The sequence below is a fragment of the Triturus cristatus genome, chromosome 10 (genome assembly GCF_964204655.1).
Source record: "Triturus cristatus chromosome 10, aTriCri1.1, whole genome shotgun sequence".
NCBI classification, from domain to species: domain Eukaryota; kingdom Metazoa; phylum Chordata; class Amphibia; order Caudata; family Salamandridae; genus Triturus; species Triturus cristatus.
Window position 1 is genome coordinate 1,133,636,436 of NC_140593.1, and position 21,860 is coordinate 1,133,658,295.

The following is a 21,860-nucleotide window of genomic DNA, read 5'->3' on the forward strand; positions in this document are numbered from 1 at the left end:
AGGGGAATCGAATACGACACCGACCCGGAACGCAGCAGTTTACATCCGAACCCGATGGCGGAAAAAAACAATCTGAAGATGGAGTCGATGCCCATGCGCACTATCACCATAAGGAGGAGTCACCTATCCTGTGACTACAAAGAAAACAAAGTGCAAACATCTGAGCCCAACACCAGATGGCGATCTATGCTAAAGTATACAATCTACAGCTCATATGCCTTGAACAAACTGTTTGGCTCATTGGATGATGTCATCAGTGATGTTATCAATAATTATAATTTGAGATGTCATCAGTGATATCAATGATGTAATTGACCTTGTCATGAGTGATGTAATAAGCAGAGCATGACGGGTGCACAAGCTATAGTGTTACTTGTTTATTTTCAGTGAATTTATAGTTTTTATTTATTTATGTAAAGTAATATTTTATTACCATTCATAAAGCCAACCCTGGGGGGTCGGCAGAAAGGCCTGGTTACAGTCAACCCGACCCTGCGTGAGGTTGGCCACTGGGCCTGGCCTGCGGCAAGTCTGTGTGGCAAACCGCTCCAGACAGCCAACCCTAGGCTGCACTTGGGCTTCAACTGGGCCCTTTGGTCAACCCACCCGTGGACAACCAGCCTCATATGTCACACAGCATTCAGCTCTGCACAGCGGGGGGTTGGCCAGGCCTTGTAGACAACCTGCGAAATGCAGTCCTCCTCACCAAACCTTAATAGACCCCAGGAAAATATAATCAAAATGGGGAAGGGCTCACGGCCCCCATCCCGAGCCTTAGCATGCCCTGGGGACCCCATGCCCTAAGGCCGCATGTTACTATAAAGGGGAGGGAGGCTGAGTGGCCCCCCCTCCCCAAGCCATCTCGGCTCTGGAGACCCATCCCTGGTCCCAAAAACACATAAAGGGAAGGGGGGGGCACGTGTTGGGTACCGTGGGAGAAGCCCCAAGGCCCCATGGCCTCAGCTGGCTTCATGCAAAGTGCGGGAGCTGGCATTGCTCCCGCCCAGCGGGAGCAGCTATTTATGCTTTCTCCCTCCGGGCGGGATCAGTATGTGGTTTGTTTCCCTGCATGCATCAGTGTTTTTACATCTTTCACTGACTTGGAGCAGACTTATATGTTTGCTCCTATTTGCCAGGAGATTTAAAAATGATCCCACCAGACTGTAGCAAAAGGGAAACAGCGTTTACAATGCGGTCATTACATCACGTTACACTTACAACGCGGTCGTTGCAAAGACCGCGTTGTTAGAACGCGATACCTTTACATCGCAAGTCATTAGATCGACTTGCCGTAGGGGGCGCGCTGACCTGAGGAATAGTATAATTTACTATTCCAACACCTTCCCTACTTTTGCGCATGCTGGAGTTGGAATAGTAAATTACACTATTCCTACGTCCAGCACACCCCCTACAGCTAGTCGATCTAATGACTTGCGATGTAAAGGTATCGCGTTCTAACAACGCGGTCGTTGTAACTACATCGTTGTAATAGAAGGTGAAGTAGAAGCATGCGTTGTAACATGCTATATTCGTAGCAAACATATGTTTCCCTGCCCGCGTTGGTGTGGGCAGATAAACTGCTGTGTCCCCTGGGAGTGGCGTACATAGGAGTAGCATACCCTGCAGTACAGTGAAGCTGTGTAGACTGGAATGGCATACACTGAAATGGGGTATAGAGTAATAGCATACAGTGGCCTGGCGTCCAATAAAATAGTGTAGAATGGAGTGGCATTTAGTGGAGTGGCATCCATTGGAGTGACATAGAGTAGCGTACAGGGTAGTGCATTACAGTGAAATAGTATACAGTTGAGTGTTCTACAGTGGAGTGGAAAGCATTGAGTGGAGTGGCGTACAGTGGAATGGTGTAAAGTAGCGTATAGTGGAGTGGCATACAGTGAAGTGGTGTAGAGTAGAGTTGCGTACAGAGTAATAGTGTAGAGTGGACTTGTCTACAGAGTAAAGGCGTCGAGTAGAGTGTTGTACAGAGGAATGGCGTAAAGTGTAATAGTATGTAGTTGAGTAGGGTACAGTGGAGTGGTGGAGACTGGTATAGCAAGGAATGGGGTAGAGCGTAATAGCATACAGTAGAGTGGAGTACATTTGATCAGTGTAGAATGAAGTGGGGTAGAGGGGAGTGCCATACACTGGAGTGGTCTAGAGGGGAGTAGTACAGAAGTGGCTTACAATGGAATAGTGTAGAGTGGAGTGGCATACAATAGAATAGCGTAGAGAGCATACAGTGGGAGTTGTGTACAGTGTAATGGTGTTGAATGGTGTAGAGCGGAGTTTCGTACCTTGGGGAGACCTAGAGTGAAATAGCAAATAGTGAAGTGGCGTACAGTTGCATGGCGTTGAGTGGAGAGGCGGAGAGTGGAGTGGTGTACACTGGAGGGCATACTAATGTATGTGAAATTTAGCAGCAATGCAGATAATGGAATTGCGCTGCCTTGCAATTCTCCAGTTTAACCAATAAACGCAGGGCCATGCATGCTTTGTAAATCTTACTTAAGTTTTGCATTGCCCATGCGACACATTGTGTGACAGAAGGGTACTGCAATACAATAATACAAGCAAGGCGTTATTTATATTTGGGCCATGATATACCCTAGTACATGACAATAACCAGCCAGAATATAATTGGGTTATTTTTAGAAAATGAAAAGGCAGCTATTTTGTTTTTACTACACTTTGGCTGTAGTTAGGGCCTTATATATAGGTAAGTGGTAGGTTTTCTTATAGTTCCCTGCCTATTATCACTTTTATTAAAGTGGTAATAGGTAGGGGGAATAGTATTAATATTTTTTACATATTTTTAAGTAAGTTTACCGAATACTGTGCTAGCACCTAGTAGTTACTGTTATTCTTAGAATTCTTTTTTTAGGTATTTCTGCGGTACTCGTACACAATTCTTTTTTTACAAAATCACATATGTTAAAAATTGTAAATAGACAATACTACACTATATTTGTAAAATAAAGTGTATTACAGTGTCTTTTCATTTTATTAGAATTAAAAGAAAATGTTTTTTCCTCTGTAGTACTGCGGTAATCTGTAACTTTTTAAAAAATATGTAGAAACTTATAATTATTTTTCTCTACCTATTGTCACTGTGGGAATAGCTAGAGAAAATTTAGAAAACCTAATACCTGTGTCTAAGGCCCTAAGCCAGAACAATGGCAAAGTGGCCTTAAAACAACATGGCTGTCTTGAACTTTTGTAAAGACAGTCATTACACAATCAGACAATGACTTGTCATCACCATGTACCGAGCTACTTTAAAAAATGTAGCAAAATTCTGTGAAAGTACAGTGGTCACAGATATCACTAATTTTAGGTGCCTTAGAACTTAAAAACACTTACCCTACTGACCTGCGCTACCCCAAAAGGATCATCTACGCACCATAATGTATAATCCTGCCGCATCTCATGTAAATTTGTTCAGCCGTTTTGTACTACGTCAAATACAACAGTCTATGGAAAATGCAATGGTGGAAAAATGCGTTTTGTGACCTGCCTTTTATCTTTGCACCACCTTAACGATTCATCACAAAAATTAACATTGTCGCAAAATTTAGAAAATGTTATAGGTCTGGAAAGTTTTGTGCTGATTCGTGAATTGGGAGTAAAGTTTTTAGGAAGCAAAAATCTGAGAAATTCCTATCTTTAGGAATCCTAACTATAACTACAGAGTAACAGATTTAATGAGATATCTTTCTGTCTACTGTATTTGTTATGTGTTTATTCGTATACACAATCATGTGACTATAAATGTGTCTTTTAGTTGTTCATGTAATAATTCTCAAACTTTACATATGCAGTCTATGTTATTTTTTGGGCTGCCTTGCTATTTTAGTAGGATTGTGCTACATATGAAGCCTAAAATGAATGAATGGCAATCATTGCTGTTATGAAAATTGAGATAACTTTTTTCCCCTAGTGGCCAATATCATGACCTCTATACAGTAGTTTGTGTAGCTCACTGCTAGGTCACTTTTCAATTTAGTTACGCAGAAAAGCATAAGAAAGATGGTTTTGGTTTGGATTGTTGGGTATAGTTTTATTTTGGGAGTCAGAGAGTATGCAAATAAAACTTATGTAGATTAAGATGTATTCTATTTGTTATAGATTTGTTTATGTCATGAGTGATGCAGTATGTGAGGTCATAAGTAGTGTATTGAGGGAGCATAAGTTATTGGTAGCTCAGGTAACTATAACTGCTGTATTTCACTGGTTTTGTATGAGTGACATCTGAGCATAACTATAACGTCCCTGTAACCTTTGGTTTTTAAGTGAATTTGTAAGGTTTTTAATATTTTTTTATCCAACTGTAGCCACTAACCTTTGACACTAAGTGTGTGCATGAGTATCTCAGTGGGTGTGAGTGTCCGAGTAGGCTTGTAAGTGGATGTGTGAGAGTATGAGTGGCGCTTTAAGTAGGTATATGAGAGTCTGAGAATGTCTGTGAGCGGGTGTGTGAGTCTCTGATAGGGGCGGGTGGTAAACTCCGCTCTTCAGCAGAGTTCTGCAAAAACTCTCCCAACCACCAGCAGACTGGAGTTTACTGGCACACTCACTCCTAGACTTCATCCCCCAACCAGTAGTGCACCAGGAGGCCCCTTTGCAGAGTGGTTGAGAAAAGAGACTGGGCCTCCAACGAGGTTTGAGCAATCCCGCTGTGGGGCACTTACTTGAGGCAACGATAGGAGTTCTTGGCCCCCAATGACCCTCAGCACCCAAGGGGACTTCATCCCCCAACCAGTAGTGCACCTGGAGGTCCCTTTGCAGAGTGGTTGAGAAAGGGGTGGGGCCTCCAACGAGATCACAGCCTCTTGCTGTTTGTTGCTGACCTTTTTTCTGCCTCTTTCTGATCATTTCTGACCTTTAGTCTCCCCCTTTTTACTCGTTTCTCACCTTCATTTTGCCTTTTTCTGCTTGTTGCTGACCATTATTTTGCCTCTTTCTGCCTGTTTCTCACCTTCATTTTGCCCTTTTCTGCTTGTTGCTGACCATTACTTAGCCTCTTTCTGGCTTTTTCTCACCTTTATTTTGCCTCTTGCTGCTGGTTTCCGAACTCTATGTTGCCTCTATCTGCTTGTTTCTCACCCTTATTTTTTCTCTTTCTGCTTGTTGCTGACCTCTATTTTGCCTCTTTCTTTTAGTTTCTGACCTTTATTATGCCTCTTTTAGCTAATTTCTGTCCTTTATTCTGCCTCTTTCTGCTTGTTTCTGACCTTCATTCTGCCTCTTTCTGCTCATTTCTGATTTTTAGCCTGACTCTTTCTGCTCGCTGCTGACCTTTCTAGTGTCTCTTTCTGCTAATTCTGACCTTTATTCCGCCTCTTTCTGCTACTTTCTCACTTTTATTTTGCCTCTTGCTGCTGGTTTCTGATCTTTATTTTGTATTTCTGCTTGTTTCTCACCTTCATTTTGCCTAGCTTCTGATCTTTAACTTGCCTCTTTCTGCTTGTTGCTGACCTATCTCCTGCCTCTTTCTGCTTATTTTTTCACCTTTATTCTGCCTCTTTCTGCCCGTAGCTGACCTTTATTCTGCCTCTTTCGGCTCTTCCCCTGGTGGAGCCTCAAGGCCCTCCGCAGTCCCAGTCTGCTCCTCGCCTCCTGTGGAAGCTGGCTTTGCTGCTGCATGGAGAGAACTACTTGAGCAATCTTTTTCAGAAACCTCTGCTTTCAGTGGGTGGGAGCACTTTGACAGCTCCCGCCTGCTGGAAGCAGAGTGTTTGCTTTAGATTGGTGGGAGCTGTCAAAGCTCCGGCCAAGCTAAAGCAAACAATTATGTCCCGGGGTGGGCACCCCAGGGCATAGCAGGAGCTGGTCCTGGGGGGTGGTGGTCCCCAGGGCCATGTACGGTTCCTGGAGGGGCGGGTCACGTGGCTCCCCTTATTTGTAGTTTGCGGGATGGCCCCTGGGGGGTGGTGGTTCCTAGGGCATTATATGGCCCGGGAGAGGGGCTGCGCAGCCCCGCCCCCTTTTTAAAATGCTATTTTAGCCTTGGTTTTAAGCAATTTTCTGAATTTCAGTAGATCAGTAGTTTTTGAGACATTAAGGGGGAAAATAAACGTGTTTCACAAATCCATCACGACGCTTGATGAATTCATGTGCCGACAGCAATGCCATGATTGGCTGGCCACAACCTGTGTAGAAAGTTTCAGCCGCCGTTTTATTAAAAGGGACACAATCCCGGGGTGCTGAAAATAAATGCTGAAACTAATAGAAGGGGTGAGGGTAGAGGTACCCTGACCACATGGGTGTAATATAGGGGTCCCTGAAGGACCCCTAATGTGTACAAAATGCCTCAATACGATATATTTTCCAAGTACAGATATTCGCAAATCCATCGCAACCCTCAGTGCAGTCCCCCGCGTACTGTTGCGGCAGATTCATGAATTTTGCCCCCAAAAAAATGTACATTCACATACTCACTGAAATACTAATGCATCCACTCAAAGACCCACTCACCCTCATACAGACCCATTCAGACAGTCATGCACCCCTTCACAGACCTACTGAGAGACTCATGCACCCACGTACAGACCCACTCAGACACTCGAGCACCAATTCACACACCCAGACATATATGTACCCATTCACAGACCCACTCCAATACTCACATGCCCACTCGCAGGCCCACCCAGAGACTCATGCACATTCTTGCAGGCCCACTCAGACAAACACCCAATCACATACCCATGCAGGTACTTGCACACCCTCTCACAGACCCACTCACGGACCCATTCAGAGACTTGTGCACCCACTCAAAGACTCACACACCAATTTACACACCCACACAGGCCACTCAGAGACTGATGCACATGCTTACAGACCCACTCGGACACTCATTCACCCACTCACACAACCCTCAGACACTCATGCACCTACTCACAGACCCATACAGGCACTTACACACCCACTCACAGATCAAGCCAAATACTCATGCTTTCAGCGGCAGACCCACACAGACACTCATGCACCAATTTATAATGCACTCAGTCATGCAGCCACTCACAGACCCACTGACAGACTGATGCACATGCTCACAGACCCAATCGGACACTCATGAATCCACTCACAGACCCTCAGACACTCATGCACCCAGTCACAGACCCATGCAGGCACTTACACACCCACTCACAGAACAAGTCAGATATGCTCCCAGTGACAGACCCACAAAGACACGCACCCATTCAGACTCATGCACCCACTCATAGACCCATTCAGACACTCACGCACCCACTCACATACCCACTCACATACCCACTCAGAGACTCATGCACCTACTTACAGACCCATTTAGACTCATGCACCCACTTACAGACCCACTCAGACTCATGCACCCACTCACAGACCCATGCAGGCACATACACACCTACTCACAGATTGAGTCAGATACTCACGCTCCCAGTGACAGACCCACACAGATACCCACTCGCAGACCCACTCAGAGACTAATGCACACACTCACAGATCCACTCAGACACTGATGCACACACACAGAGATTTACTCAAACATTTACAGACCCACACAGACACTCACTCATCCACTTACAGACCCACTCAGATAGTTTTGCACCCAGTCACACACCTACTCAGACACTAAGATACCCACTCAGACGGTCACACCCACTCACATACCCACTGAGACATGTAGGCACCCACTCACAGACCCACTAAGATACTCATGCACCCACTCACAGACTCACGCACCCACTCAGACACTCATGCAACCACTCACAAACCCAATTAAACAGTCACATATCCACTCACAGACCCACTCAGACACTCATGCACCCACTCACAGACATCTCAAACACATACACACTGAGAGCCTTTCAGACACTCATGCAACCTTTCAAAGAACCATTCAGAGACTCACACACCCAGTCACACACACTCACTCATGCACCCACTCACTGACCTATACAGTCACTCACACCCCTACTCTCAAAGGCTACATGTAGGGAATACAATTTTAAAAAGTCTTAGATATTCACTAAAAAAATACCAAATGTTTCAGGAACATTATAGTTAGAAAATAACATTAATAAATATAGAAATTTACTGAAAAAAACAAAAGTTACAGTGACGTTATAGTTAGTAAACAGAATTAAAAAAATCTTAGAAATTCATTGAAAAAAGGAAAGGTTACAGGGATGTTATAGTTACGTTCAAAATTAACTCATAAAAAAACATAAAAATTCAGTAGTTATAGTTACCTGATCTAACTATAACTTATGGCACTGCCTATGACCTCACATATTACATCACTCATGACATGGTTAGTGACATCACTGATGAGATTTCAGATGAAATCACTGATGACATCTCTGGTGACATCATCCAGTGAGTGTGTTACAAAAACATTTCTGAGAGTTAAAGATATATACTAATGCACTGCTTAAGTTAAATTACTATTCATTCTGTACTACTACTGAGAGATGGTATTTCTAACATATGTCATCTGAGTGGCTGCATGAGCATCTGAATCTGTGTGCGAGTGCCTGCCTGAGTGAGTGAGTGGGCATGTGAGTGCTTGTATGAGTGGCTGAGTGGCTGTGTAACTGGCTCTCTGGGTGGGTGTGTGAGTGGCTGAATCAGTGACTGAGTGGCTCTAAGGGTGAGTGAGTGGCTATATAGGTGGGTGAGTAGGTGTATGGCTGGCTTTATGGGTGAGCTGTTCTCTCCTTTCCCCGAATCAAGATTTACCTACAGGATAGGAGATCATTTCAACTCACTCACCACTGTCGTTATCCAGACAGTCTCCCTCCTGATGGGTTATGCTGCCACTTGGAGAATGAGACATTCAAGTGACAGGCCCAATGATGACGCTATCCGCCAAACCACACTAAGCAGAGGTTACATACACCACAGACTGTGGTCGTGTGGTTGAGGGTCTCAAAGAAATTATCCTTGAGAATCTCGTTTTGAGACTGTTGTGGTTCATTACCTCATTTATTGATTGAAACCTTTTTGCTTTGTCATTTCTTTTTTATGTTTATTGTAGCAGAGTCATTTTAGCTCCACCCTCACATGTCACAACTACGCAATATACATGCTCTTAGCACAATATACTCTGGGTGTTCTAATGTTATTATTGTAGAGGTGTGTGAATGTATTACTGAAGTGCATTCACTGTAGAAACTAGAGATTAGTAAATGTGTGCATATTAATGTTTAGCCTAATCATGAAAAATTTAGGTTTTCGTAAGTCCTTACACTTATCATTCAAGTTATATTACATGCATATGAAAAGTGCATTATACATGTAACATGGATTTTAGTATTCATTTAACATTTATTTTTTAAGTAGTATGTGCACCTGCGTTCGTGTAACTGAAGTGCACTCTGAGGCTTGGTTTAACTTGACCATAGTATGCCTGAATTCCGACATGTATTTGAAAGGAGTACTATGTATTAGAGTTTGAGTGGCCTGAGAAGAAAATCTTGGCAGTAGGTGTTGAGAAGCTAACGCATTGAAGCTGCAACACACAAGGTGTTCAATGGCATGGGAGTGCCTAGGTTTTGCGTGATGGGAGAAAATGCCAATGTTGCTAAAGTAACAAAAGGTTGACCATCTTTGGACCAAGGAAAGGTGGTGTGACAATTAGATCATGAGACTGTATCTGTATGCTTTAATTAATGTATATGCTCTTAGACTGTAGGGCGGACCTTTTTGGACTTTGAGAGGTACAGACCTCTCTGCTTGCGAGTGTATGGCTATATGATAAATACTTGCTCTTTTAAGACGCATTCTACTAAAATACTTGCAATGCTGATACCTTCCTGCATTCTTAAATTCCCCGTTTCCCAAACCTTAATGACCCATATATAGGTAGATTCTAATTTAGGTTAAACTACTTTTGAATTATGCATGTTTAGGTAGGAGGAATGGAGAGGCGCATCAAATTGTATTCTTTTAATCTTGCATTATTCTGACTGCCATTTTTCATTGGACTTTTACTTTCAAGCCCGAATTTATATCAGCGCCTTATTATACTTGTTATGTTTCATGTGCATAATACTTTTCTGTTTTGCTTACTTAGTGGTTTGATACTTACTGTTGTACAAGTCCACCTTAACTTAGATTACTGAATTCTAGTCCTTTTGTGTCACCAAATGGGTTACACTGTTATACCTGTGATTTGTTGAATGCAAAATCCCTTCATCCCTCAGTAAACCACAAAGGTCTACTGAATGCAAATTGTGACCCTGTGCCATCAATGGTTTCTGTAAAACATTATTTGATGGGAGAACTGCTGGCCCTCAGCAATATAAAGATATAACATTGGCTAAAAGCAATAAGGCACACATTGCTATAGATGACCCCAGCACTAAAGGGAACCAGTTCGTGTTTGGATATGATATTTGTGAAAGTGCAGACGCCATCACTCACAATGGAGTTAGCCATTGGCTAAATTGGGCTAACCCCTGCCCCTTGATGTACGCTGTAATAGGCGTAAGTAAAATGTGCATGATACAACGACCAATAGATGAAGAGAACTAGCTGACGACCATTATAAGTATATTATGTGCATCATTTTAGTTAAATCAGAAGGTCTTGTATAATGCCAGACCTAAATAATGGAAGTTACTTGTTAAGTGAGGTGCCAGGAGGAATCCTTCTCTTTTACCCCCTCGCCTGATTTTGGGAGCCTGATATCCTGCACAGTCCTTAAGTATTAACATAGCACGTGCCAACTGTTTAGCATCATTATGTTATACTATACAAACTGGCCAGTTGCTATTTTAATAATGTCTTCTGGGCCTTAGAAGGAAGTCATTTTAAACATCCTGCAACCTATTCTTTAGGCTTTTTCTGCCGTAAAACCACCCTACAAGAGTCTTCAGTGAAGGATTGTGTGGAAAGCGTGAGGGCTTTGAAGAGGACTACTTGCGGTAGCCTCTGCATAAGCCCAGGCTCATGTTACCTGCCTTTCAGATGCGCACTAAATCCAATTCTTCCCATGCTGCCGCGTCTGGACCACAGGCCTATGCAAGCCGGGCCATGAGCAGCCCTTCTTCTGCAAGCAGTCCTGGTGGTGGCCAAAGGTCTGGCATTAAGCTCTGCTCATGGTCACTCTTACTGACTGTGGGAGGGTGCAAGGGGGAAAAATTTTCTATTACTCCTGTTGGGAACAAGCACCAATGTAGGTGAGCAGCTTGTGGCTCTCTTTAATTTCTGTCAGGCAGATGGCTGCTAATTAATGTTCCTGCATGGACAGCTATTAAAACACTGGTCACCTGGGGGATTAACAAGACTGTGGAGAAGATACAAGAGATTTGCATGTTCACCATTTGCCGCTGTCTCACTTTAACCTCTTCAATGACAGAAGACAGGGTGTGCAATGCTGGGGAAAGCATGGGAAAAGCATGGTACTTTTAACTGTATGGTGATTGTTTTTTTTTTTTAATATATAAAAACACTTTGGAGGATGTGTTGCTGGATACTTGTTTGGCATTTCTTATAGGTTCAGTTTATACATCAGAGGGTGTGTTTGTTACGTAGTTCTCCTTTAGTATGTGATCATCTGTAAAGGATCGATGATGCAGGGAGAAGAGAATGAGCAAACAGGGTTGCCTTCAGCATTACATACGGCCTCTAGAAAGCCAAACAGACACCAGCGCGGCTATAACACCTTATAGCTGGTCTAAATACGGCTGAGACTGGGGCGACTTGCAGTCTGATTTCTGACCACAGGGGGGCGGGGGGGTGTCTTCCGTAGGGGATAGAAAAAGAGATAAAGGCCAATCCAGTAAGAGTGGAAAGAGCTCTGTACTTTAAATCAGGTGTAGTGTTGTAAGAACTGAGACTCTTCAATTACCCTCGTTGAAGTCTCTAACATCCAGGAGTCAATGATGTGCATGAAAAGAAGAATTTCCATCAGAAAACATAGATGACTTCACAGGTAATGGGCACAGAGAATTTCAGCAAGATTGATGTGCGACATCTTCCTAAACTCCTAATTTTCCTTAAATTCTGTGTCTTAAAAGATCTACTTTGGAATAATGCACACATGACGTTCTCTCCTTCAAAATGTGTAGGGCCTATATTGCTCCACTGCACTCACACAACAAACAGAAGGCCAACTTATGCCGGTGGATTTCTTATAGATGTCCTTCTAAAAGATCAACAAAAACTCCAGTGTGTGGCAACCTCCTGAATGTTAGGTGGTTCAATTCCATTTTGAAAAATACTAAAAGAGTCCTTCCACCTTACTTACCTTTCCCAAAACTAGGGGTTAAAAACATCAGTATTGCAGATTAGTTGATATGCTGTGCCAATTTGTAAAGTGGTAGATCTTTTTGAACGTTGACTGGCACTAACCCTCAAACAGCCTTTTAACAAGAGTGAAGATCTTAAACTGAATTGCCTTGTCACTGACACCTACTTTAGTTGGGTGTATATCCCCTCAATTTCAGAGGAGATAGGCTGTTGCTTTTTCAATCTGACAATAGTGCTGACAGTCATGTTCCGAATTTGCTGAAACCTTGCGATAGAGTAGGAGGGAAACCTGCATTCAAAGAATCGGCATAGTCGGACCTTGACAGGGTGTTGTGGATGGTAATTCTGGGTGTTCACCTCCTCGGATGCTTTTCTCTTTAGAGATAAGATTGTGATATAACAATGCCTGTAGATTGCTTACGTCAAGGATTGTGGCTGGTGCTGGCCCGGGAATGTCAGATCAATTGAATGGCAGAGGGGACAGAATGAAAGTTCTCACTTGCAGTCCATCTATTTTTGATCCCTTTTGGGTCAGAAAGCCCTGTCTCGTGCAGCTGTAAAAGTTGTACAGCCTCAAAGTTAAGGCCACCCATTTCCGGCTGAACCCTCAGCCATATCTGCTTCATGTATCTGAAAATCCATTGGTGGCATCTGATGCAATAGCCACCAGTGTTAACAGGGACACATTAAACAGGGGAGGAAATTAAAGCCGAATCCTTGAAGTCACCACAAATTTAAGATACGACTATTAAGGGAATGAGGCCAACCCTTGTGGGACACCTTAATGCAGGACCTGAGAGGGAAGGTGACCAGCCCAAGTGGAAAATTGTGATGTATGACTTAAGTGTTGATTATTATGGTATGCCTCTAGCTTGAGGTACCACCTGAGAGGAGATGAGGCTGACCCTTGTGCTACAACCCTAGCTTAAGGTATGACATGAGGGGGGGATGATGCAGACTCTTGCAGGACACCTTGAGGTACGACCTGAGCAGAGATGAAGTTGACTGCTGTGGGACCACATGCGGTATCACTGGAGATGGTATGAGGGATGCCCCCAGCTTAATCTATAAAATGACAGGACATAAGGCTGATCATTGTAGGACACCCCTAGCTTCAGGTACGACCTGCGAGGGGATGAGGCCGACCCTTGGGTGATACCTTAAGGTATGACCTGAGAGGGCACGATTCTGATCCTTGTGAGACATCCGTAGATTAAGTTATGACCTGATAGGGGATGAGGCTGACCCTTTTGGGGGGGATACCTAAAGGTACAACCCTAGAGAGAAGGAAGCCAACTCTTGTGGGATACCTTAATGAATGACCTAAGAAGGGATGTGGCTGATCCTTGTGAGACATCCTTAGCTTAAGGTATGACCTAAGAGGGTATGTGGCTGATCCCTGTGAGACATACTTAGCTTAAGGTATGACCTGAGAGGGAATTAGGCTGACCCTTGCAGAATACGTTAAGGTAGGTCCTCAGAAGGGATGAGGCTGACACTTTGGCAACCTTGCAGAATACTATTACCTTATGATACAGCTGTTAAAAAAGGGTCCCAGTTTCACCAGCACACAATTCAAGATCACATGCTCTTTTTTTGAACTTCTTCTGGGGTGCTATCACCCTCCTAAGAGATGATAATTTGCTGAGTCAGAAGTGGCTTATGGGTCCAGAATTAATTACGACTAATGCTACCTTACATCTCATACCCATAAACAAATGTCTTGTAGGGCTCCACAATCCAGTTTACATCGTTGTTTAGAAAGCACAGATAATATGTACACATTTGTTCACAATTACAGTTAACCTGGTAGGTTTTACCAGTACAACAGGGGTAAAAGGTGGGTTATCTGGTTGCACCAAGTGTCATTTCCTCAGTTCATGCTTGCAGGTTTAGTCCCAGAAAAGTATAGATACTGCCGTTAAACTGGGGTTGAGATCATTGTAATGGCTGTAATTGGTGGTTTACTGGCCATGTTCTTAAAAAGGCACAGAGGAAACAAAGTATGGTTCCCAGGATGAGATAAAGTGACCTTTGGACATCTAGACCTACCTTTTCTGAGAAATATACATCAACTTGACAGCTGTGTAGGCAGCTGATCTCTTAAAGATATCTTAAGTTAGTGTACTTGACTTAATGTGCTGCTGTTTGCTGTACACACCTCTATAACAAAAGTGTACGACTTTCACAAAATGTCCTATTTAGCATCCTTTTTTACTCTTGTCCCATCAATGAGCCCACTTTTTATGTAATTATGTTGTGTATTGCATAGGTGGAGGTTTACTTTATATTCTCCAATGTTGTGCCTTGTTCCGCCATGAAAAAATGGAAGAAAATGCCGACATACATGCAGTTTATTTGTGAAGAATTTACCTCTGTGGTCATTAAAGCTGGTAATGTGAAGTAGTTGTTCACAAAGCGCCTTCAACCACTCGCGTTGACAGATTGGGAACAGAGGTTCAATCAAGACACAATAAAGACAGAGAACAGGAAGCGAATGGTGAAGAAAGACTCTACTTCCAAGCTCTTACCGAGTTTGGTGATTCCAACTTCCTGTAGATCTTCCCAAGTGATGTCAGTGATGAAGTCGATGCTCTCATACCCGTTTTCAATCAGGACCTTGTAGTACTGTCCGAGGCCGATCATGGAAAGCCAGAGAGACAGATTTGCCTGGAGAGAGAATGGGGCATTGGAGGTGGGTGGTGTAGACCACTGAGATTAGGAAACTGAATTATATATAATAAAAATAAAATGGAAGTTCTTCCACCCCACAATTGCTTCCAGTTAGCTGCCCCAGGGAAGTCAACTTGCAACCCTCTTGTGTCTGAGATGATACATATGTAGTCACGGTCAAGTGAAACCTTCTCTTGGGTTTAGTAATCCCTTATTCTCATTGGCCAGCTTCCCTCATCAACATGTTTTGAAACGTACCTACAGCAATGACAAGGTTTTTAGGAGCTGCCACTATACCTTAAAACAGAGCACCTGTCTATTGAGAGAAGACTTATTGTCAGTACTCTTGCATGTGGCACCTTTATTACAAACGTGAGATGAAACCATTTCCCTCAGCCCCTTCTCACATTAGGACACATTTCCTTCATTAAAGTTAGTGAATCTCCTCCAGATACAATTGTGTCTATATTTTTTTTTCTTCAAGATTCCTTATGTTTTATTTTGAAAGAGACAACTAATTAATGAAATTTAATGGATTCAATACGTATATTTAAATATACTTTGATGTGTGAGGAGGTTTCCAGAAATCCATAGATATATTAACAATAAATATAGGAAAAGGGCTGAATGCCTATTTTATAAAACCACAAATAGTATCCTACATCTATTCAGCAGTTTATTTCTATGTATTGCTATTTAGCTATGTTGACAATATTATATGGATGGACAAGAATATGTGTATGTTATTGCTACGGGAAGGCTTGAGTGTCTTTGGAAGGTGCTGGGTTGAGGGGCATATAAAATAAAGACATTCAGAGAATTGCAAGTTTTGCCCATTATTCCCCATCAACGCATCCTCAAAAGGGAAAAATACGACAATTGTTCAATTCTGCTCGGGCTGCTAACATGTTTGCTCATAGAGGCCCTTGAGGTTATGATCAGTAAAACAGATACCTTCCCAATGGAACATGTGATGAGGCCTAGAGGGGAAAGGCTGTGTAAACCATGATAGGGCCTCCTTGTTACTAGAACACAACCCTTCCAAGTTCTTATGCCTCCCCCACCACTTTCTCCCAGTAGACTAAATCTCAGCTGGTAAATATTGCCTCTTTCTGAGCAAGATCAAAGTCTCTTCCACATGACCAGACGTCTTAAGATAGACCAAAATATCTTCATTAATGAACTCCTTGCCCACAGGCCTCCAACCTTACCCTTTTTTGTGATATATTCTCAATAAGCCAAGCCACTACTGGTCGCCATAAACCCAGAAAGGGCCCCCACCCATTAGAACTATGCATATGCATCTTGCCGCAATCAACGCCAAGGCTGAGTGTGATGTGTCTACGAAAGCATTTGTTGAATGAGATTTGGAATGTACAATCAGATTTGATCTCACAGCAGTAATCCAACCCTTTGTGGCTACTTAGTGGTCATCAGGAACCCAGATGAGGAGAGAGTTCTGTGGCATGTGGTATGAACACATCGTTAATGTTCATACTAAAGCTAAGCCCCGGATGGCATGCCTAGCTCCCACACAGCACTGAGGTCCTTACCGGCTTGTACTCAGGTAGCCACTCGGGTATGTTCAGGCTGTTGATCTCAGCGGTGATCTTCTTGCGGTGGCCTGGCTTTGTCACTCCAATGGCAGTGAGATCCTGGTAGCAAGGAGGTAAAGCACAATGAAAAGCTTGCACCTAGTCTTAAATCCTACCTCATTTTTAGACTATACTAACTCATCAATGGAAACCTATGAATTGTTTTTCCAGAAAATATTAGACTTGTCACTTTTGCTTAACATCTCCTGCATTACAGTAAAGGTAGGAGTAGATGACGGGGGGGTTGCTAATACCTGCTGCCTTGACAGCACTGATCACCACTTTGTAGACCTACCACAAAATACAGAGATGTCAGCACTATGTGACTGTGTGTTCTTTGCTGGACACTGGAAGCCCATTTTCATTCTTGGGTTCAACCAATACCATGATCCACAAAGCTGGTGTCCAGTGTGGCCGTGATGTCCCACTGCATCACTGTATCTCTAGGACAAGGACTAGAACTACTTGAAGTAAGTGTACATAGAGATAAGGCATTCTGTACAACAAACATGTTCCTCCAAAAGAAAAACCTATGAAACAGATCATACAGACATGTCTTAATATTTAGAGTAGCAGAGGGTAGGGGCAGAGGTGCACACATCTTGACTATTTATCCTAACTGGTGGATTCTACTTTAATATTCAACCTACCACTAGATTAATGCAGGAGAACAGAAGTAGCAGATGGAGTTGGCATCTACTTTACTATTTACCCTAACACCAGAGTAATGTGGGAGAGTAGAAGGAGGGATGGAGGGCTCAACTACTGTACTATTCACCCTACCACTAGAGTAATGCGGGAGAACAGAAGGAGAAGATGGAAGTGGCATCTATTTTGCTATTCACCCTAACACTAGAGTAATGTGGGAGAGCAAAAGGAGTGGAGGGGCTTGGCATCTACTTTATTATTCACCCTAACACCACAGAAATGTGGGAGAGTAGAAGGAGCCAATGGAGGTGGCATCTACTTTACTATTCGCCCTACCACTAGAGTAATGTGGGAGAGCAGAAGGAGCGGATGGAGGTGACATCTACTTTACTATTCACCCTAACAGCACAGTAATGTGGGAGAGAAGAAGATGGAGGTGGCATCTATTTTACTACTCGCCCTACCACTAGAGAAATGTGGGAGAGCGGAAGGAGCAGATGGAGGTGGCATCTACTTTACTACTCACCCTACCAATAGAGTAACGTGGAAGAGCAGAAGGAGTGGATGGAGGTGTCAACTACTTTACTATTATCCGTAGCACTAGAGTAATGTGGGAGAGTAGAAGAGTGGATGGAGGTGGCATCTATTTTACTATTCACCCTAACACCAGAGTAATGTGCGGGAGCACAAGGAGAACATGGAGGTGGCATCTATTTTACTACTCAACCTACCACTAGAGAAATGTGGAAAAGCAGAAGGAGCGGATGGAGATGTCAACTACCTTACTATTCACCCTACCACTAAAGTAATGTGGGAGAGTAGAGGGAGCGGATGGAGGTAGTATCTATTTTACTATTCACCCAAACACCAGAGTAATGTGGGAGAGGAGAAGGAGAACATGGAGGTGGCATCTATTTTACTACTCACCCTACCACTAGAGAAATGTGGGGAGAGCGGAAGGAGAGGATGGAGGTGGCTTTTACTTTACCACTCATCCTACCATAGAGTAACGTGGAAGAGCAGAATGAGCGGATAAAGGTGCCATCTACTTTACTATTCACTCAAACACTGGGGCAGGGGTCTCCAACCTTTTTTATAGTTGGAGCCACTCGTGCTCGGTGAAAGTACCCTGAGCTACTATTATTTTAGAGTTTTAATACTGACCGCATCAGAGAACATTACATTAGTGCCCATAAAGTGTAATATTATCATCAGTGTTCACCTCAGTGCATGACGCAGGGTTTCCAGCACTAATGTAAAAAAATGCCTTGTCAATGTGGAAGGCCTCTACATGAATGATGCATAACAGCTATAGCTGCACTGCCCCTGCCATCAAGTTATTACTAAGACGTCTCCACAAACACCAACTCATGAGTTCTGAAAATACACACATTTTCATCTCGAATACACACTTTGATTTTGGTAAACATACATTTATTCAGCCAAGCAAAAGCTTCTAATTTATTAGGCTGAACTTACAGATAGCTTGAGAGGTACCAGTAGCTCGGGAACTACTCGATGGAGAAGTCTGCACTAGAGTAATGTGGGCAAGCATAAGGCATTGTTTGAGGTGTCAGCTCTTCTTCTATTCTCCCTACCACTAGAGTAATGCAGGAGATCCAAGAAGTAATTGGAGGTACCAAATACTTTACCATACAACCTACTACTAGTGTAGTGTGGGAGGGCACAAGAAGTGGATAGAGGTGCCAACTACTTTACAATCGCCCTACTGCTACAGAAATGTAAGAGAGCTTATGGTTGAGGTGAAGGTTCCAGCTACCTCACTATTTGCCTATTGCTGGAGGAATGCTGAAGAGCAGCAGGACAAAGGTGCAAGCAATCATACTAAAACCCTACAATTAGGGTAAAGTGGAAGAGCACAATGCGTGGTCAGGGACGAAGGTGCCAGCTACAGGCAGCATCGAGCAGCAGAGCATGTGGCAGGAAGAGACATGTGAGTTGCCTTACCCCCGATGAGGAATGGAAGAATGAGAACATGTCACAAAACCATCAGTAGTCTAGCAGGAACTAGTGACAGCCTACTAAGTCATCTCAAAGTTTTATGAGAAATTTATAATATTTGATTGGTTGAACACACATCTCTTCTCAAGATGAAGCACTCTTATTCAGACTGGAAGACCCACAGAAGCTTGAAGGCCTATAAACACCTTTTCTGAGCACAAGTTCGGAAAGAACAGCAAACAATTGTCTTTCCACTTGACTGTCTTTTTACTGTTTAGTATGTTTTAAATCTGTAGAATTCAGGACATTTCTAACAGTCTTACTACCTTCTGCAGCTATCATCCCATGTCAGTCTATAAGATCTTTGAACCGTTGGTTGTATCTCGATAGCCTAATCAAGTAAGCAAAACAACATATTCTCCTTTTCATGTGAAGAGAATCCTCTGTGCCAGAACTGGGACAGACCAGTACACACACATTTATACCATGTTACAAGTTCCTCCTGGCCAATCGTAAACCTGCAAAAGCACACAACTATTGGGGAAACATGGTGTGGACGTACCCATAGTGATGAAAGGACAGACACGCGGCCTTAGGGTCATCGCCTCCTCACTCTCGTTCCTCCATGCTCTGAGAGGGAGATCATAGCCACACGCAGGTTTATAACTGCAGTGCTGGATCGGCTGCAGCACCTACACCTTGAGATCAGTGTTATCTCCGCCAAACTCTGACGCCATCCAGGGCCTCGGTCGTGGAAGACCACAAGCACCAGGATGAGCCACTGCATCTACTCTTGTTTTTTTTACCAATTTGTATTTTGTTTCATCTTAATGTTAAAGATACAAGTTATTAGCATTTGTATCAATATGACATAAACAGATAGAGCAAACCCATCCCAGGTCCCCTCCATGTCTTGCAATACTGATAACTTGGCAGGTGTGATTGGTCCACCATATGAACTTTTGCAAACTGTAGGTCATAACAGTAAAAGTCGTTTACAGTAAATAGACACCTTCAGAGTGCTGATTTCACCCCTTTCGGTGTCCTTGCTCATTAGACGCATAATTTACACAATTGATTAAGTAAACACTACAACGATGCCCCCTACCCACCAGCATCGTAAGTGCCTGGCTAAATGGAAAGGAAATAAAGGAGTGGGGGTGTACATCAGCGGGCTACGGAAACACGGTGACCCGCAATGATCAGGTGTAAATACTGGTTAGCCTGGGAGGCCCTCTTTGAACGTTTGCAAGTCTGGTAATATAGCGTTCCATGCCGCAACTATGGGGGATCCTAACCAGGCCGCGGATCACCTGTCACCTAGCGCCATTTAAGTGTTGCAGCACACCACTGTTTCAATCCTGGTAGTGTGTCAGCTTTCCAATGCATTGCTATGGATCTACTGGCTATGAGTAGAGCCAGGTCTATGAAGCGATTATTTACTCTTCCAGCTTTCTCTGCAGCTACTCTTGGTATGTGCATCTCCACAACTCTCTGCACTCAGGCTTGGGTGGCTTAAAGAACCACCAGTGTACATACTGGAGAAGCCAGCCCCATCTGATCCTGGACATATCCCACATTTCCCAAAGGTTTCAGTATCACAGCCCACCTCCACACACCGTCACTGCACCCCAGTCAATGTGCCTGGATGGAAAAATGGGGTCCAGTGCGGAGCATCTGATCTTCGTGGTCATCCTGTCCTGTGGTTAGCCACACTCCTCCCTTGCCAAGGTCATTACACCAAGATCTGCACAATAGGTGCCAGACAGACATTCACAGTGTGGGACAGGGAGGTCATCCTATTTGTCTTCTGGGTGTGATGTGTAGGAGTAAGTTGTTTTATTGGTCTTTCCACACCTGAGGTAAGATGGCAAGTACATAGTGGGCGGTAGTGAACTTCTTTATTCGCTGTACAATGGGCGTCTGACATGGTGTAGGGTCATGGAGGAGTTTCCTAATTTAATTTGATGGGTAGAATTGAGTTGTCTTGCTAGTCTTTCTACACTTGGGGTAAGATGGTGAGTGCATAGTGTGCCTCGCTTTTCACCTTAACCTTCTGTGCCTGACAGTCTGGCACGGTAAGGGGGCATTGAGTTGTATCCTGATTTTATTTTGAGAGTGATGGGTAGAAGTGAGTTGTTCTGCTATTCTTTCTACCTCTGAGGTTAGACGGCCAGTGAACATTGGGGTAATGTTCTGAATCACTGTTGCCTTACCATGGGCGTCGGACAGGCTGGGATGGTGCAGAGTAGGGGGGGGGTATTCCATTCTCTTGGGGTGATAGGAACATGAGAGCTGATTCACAAGTCTCAGATAGAAAAGCACAGAATAGACAGGATATTCGTTTTCTGTTTACTCTTCTGGAGGGTTGATAAGTAGATACATATGTCAGGTGGACGACTAGGGCAGAGTTGGTCAGGATGCTCTCTCTAAATCTTACATCTGACATCCGACAGAAGTGCAGCTGGATACTGCCTAACTAGTTTTAACTTTGGAGTCAGACAGAAGACAGAAGAAGAGGGCAATATTGAGCAGGAAGCTGTCTAGATTTACCTCAAAAGTCAAACAGAAGAGACAAGCAGGATTGGGCAATAAGGTGCCTCGCTATGTTTATTTTAAAAGTTGAACAGAAGAAGAGGGGAGAGTTGGGAAGGACTCTGCCTCACTAGTCTTACCTCTAAAGTTGGAGGAAGCCACAGTGGGGCCTCTCACAGTGCCACACTAGTCTAACATCTGGAGTTAGACAGA

At 43.5% G+C, this 21,860-nt stretch overlaps 1 protein-coding gene across 6 annotated transcripts in view; it reads right to left on the reverse strand.

Annotated features, from left to right (window-relative positions):
* CASKIN1 (CASK interacting protein 1) overlaps positions 1–21,860 on the reverse strand; it is a 719,688-nt gene that overhangs the window by 53,271 nt on the left and 644,557 nt on the right. For all 6 annotated transcript variants that reach the window (XM_085629429.1, XM_085629427.1, XM_085629424.1 and 3 more), the window contains 2 exons: positions 16,461–16,562; positions 14,766–14,904 (listed from right to left, as the gene is read on the reverse strand). In XM_085629429.1, the coding sequence (XP_085485555.1) occupies positions 14,766–14,904; positions 16,461–16,562 (241 nt within the window). The remainder of the gene's footprint in view (positions 1–14,765; positions 14,905–16,460; positions 16,563–21,860) is intronic.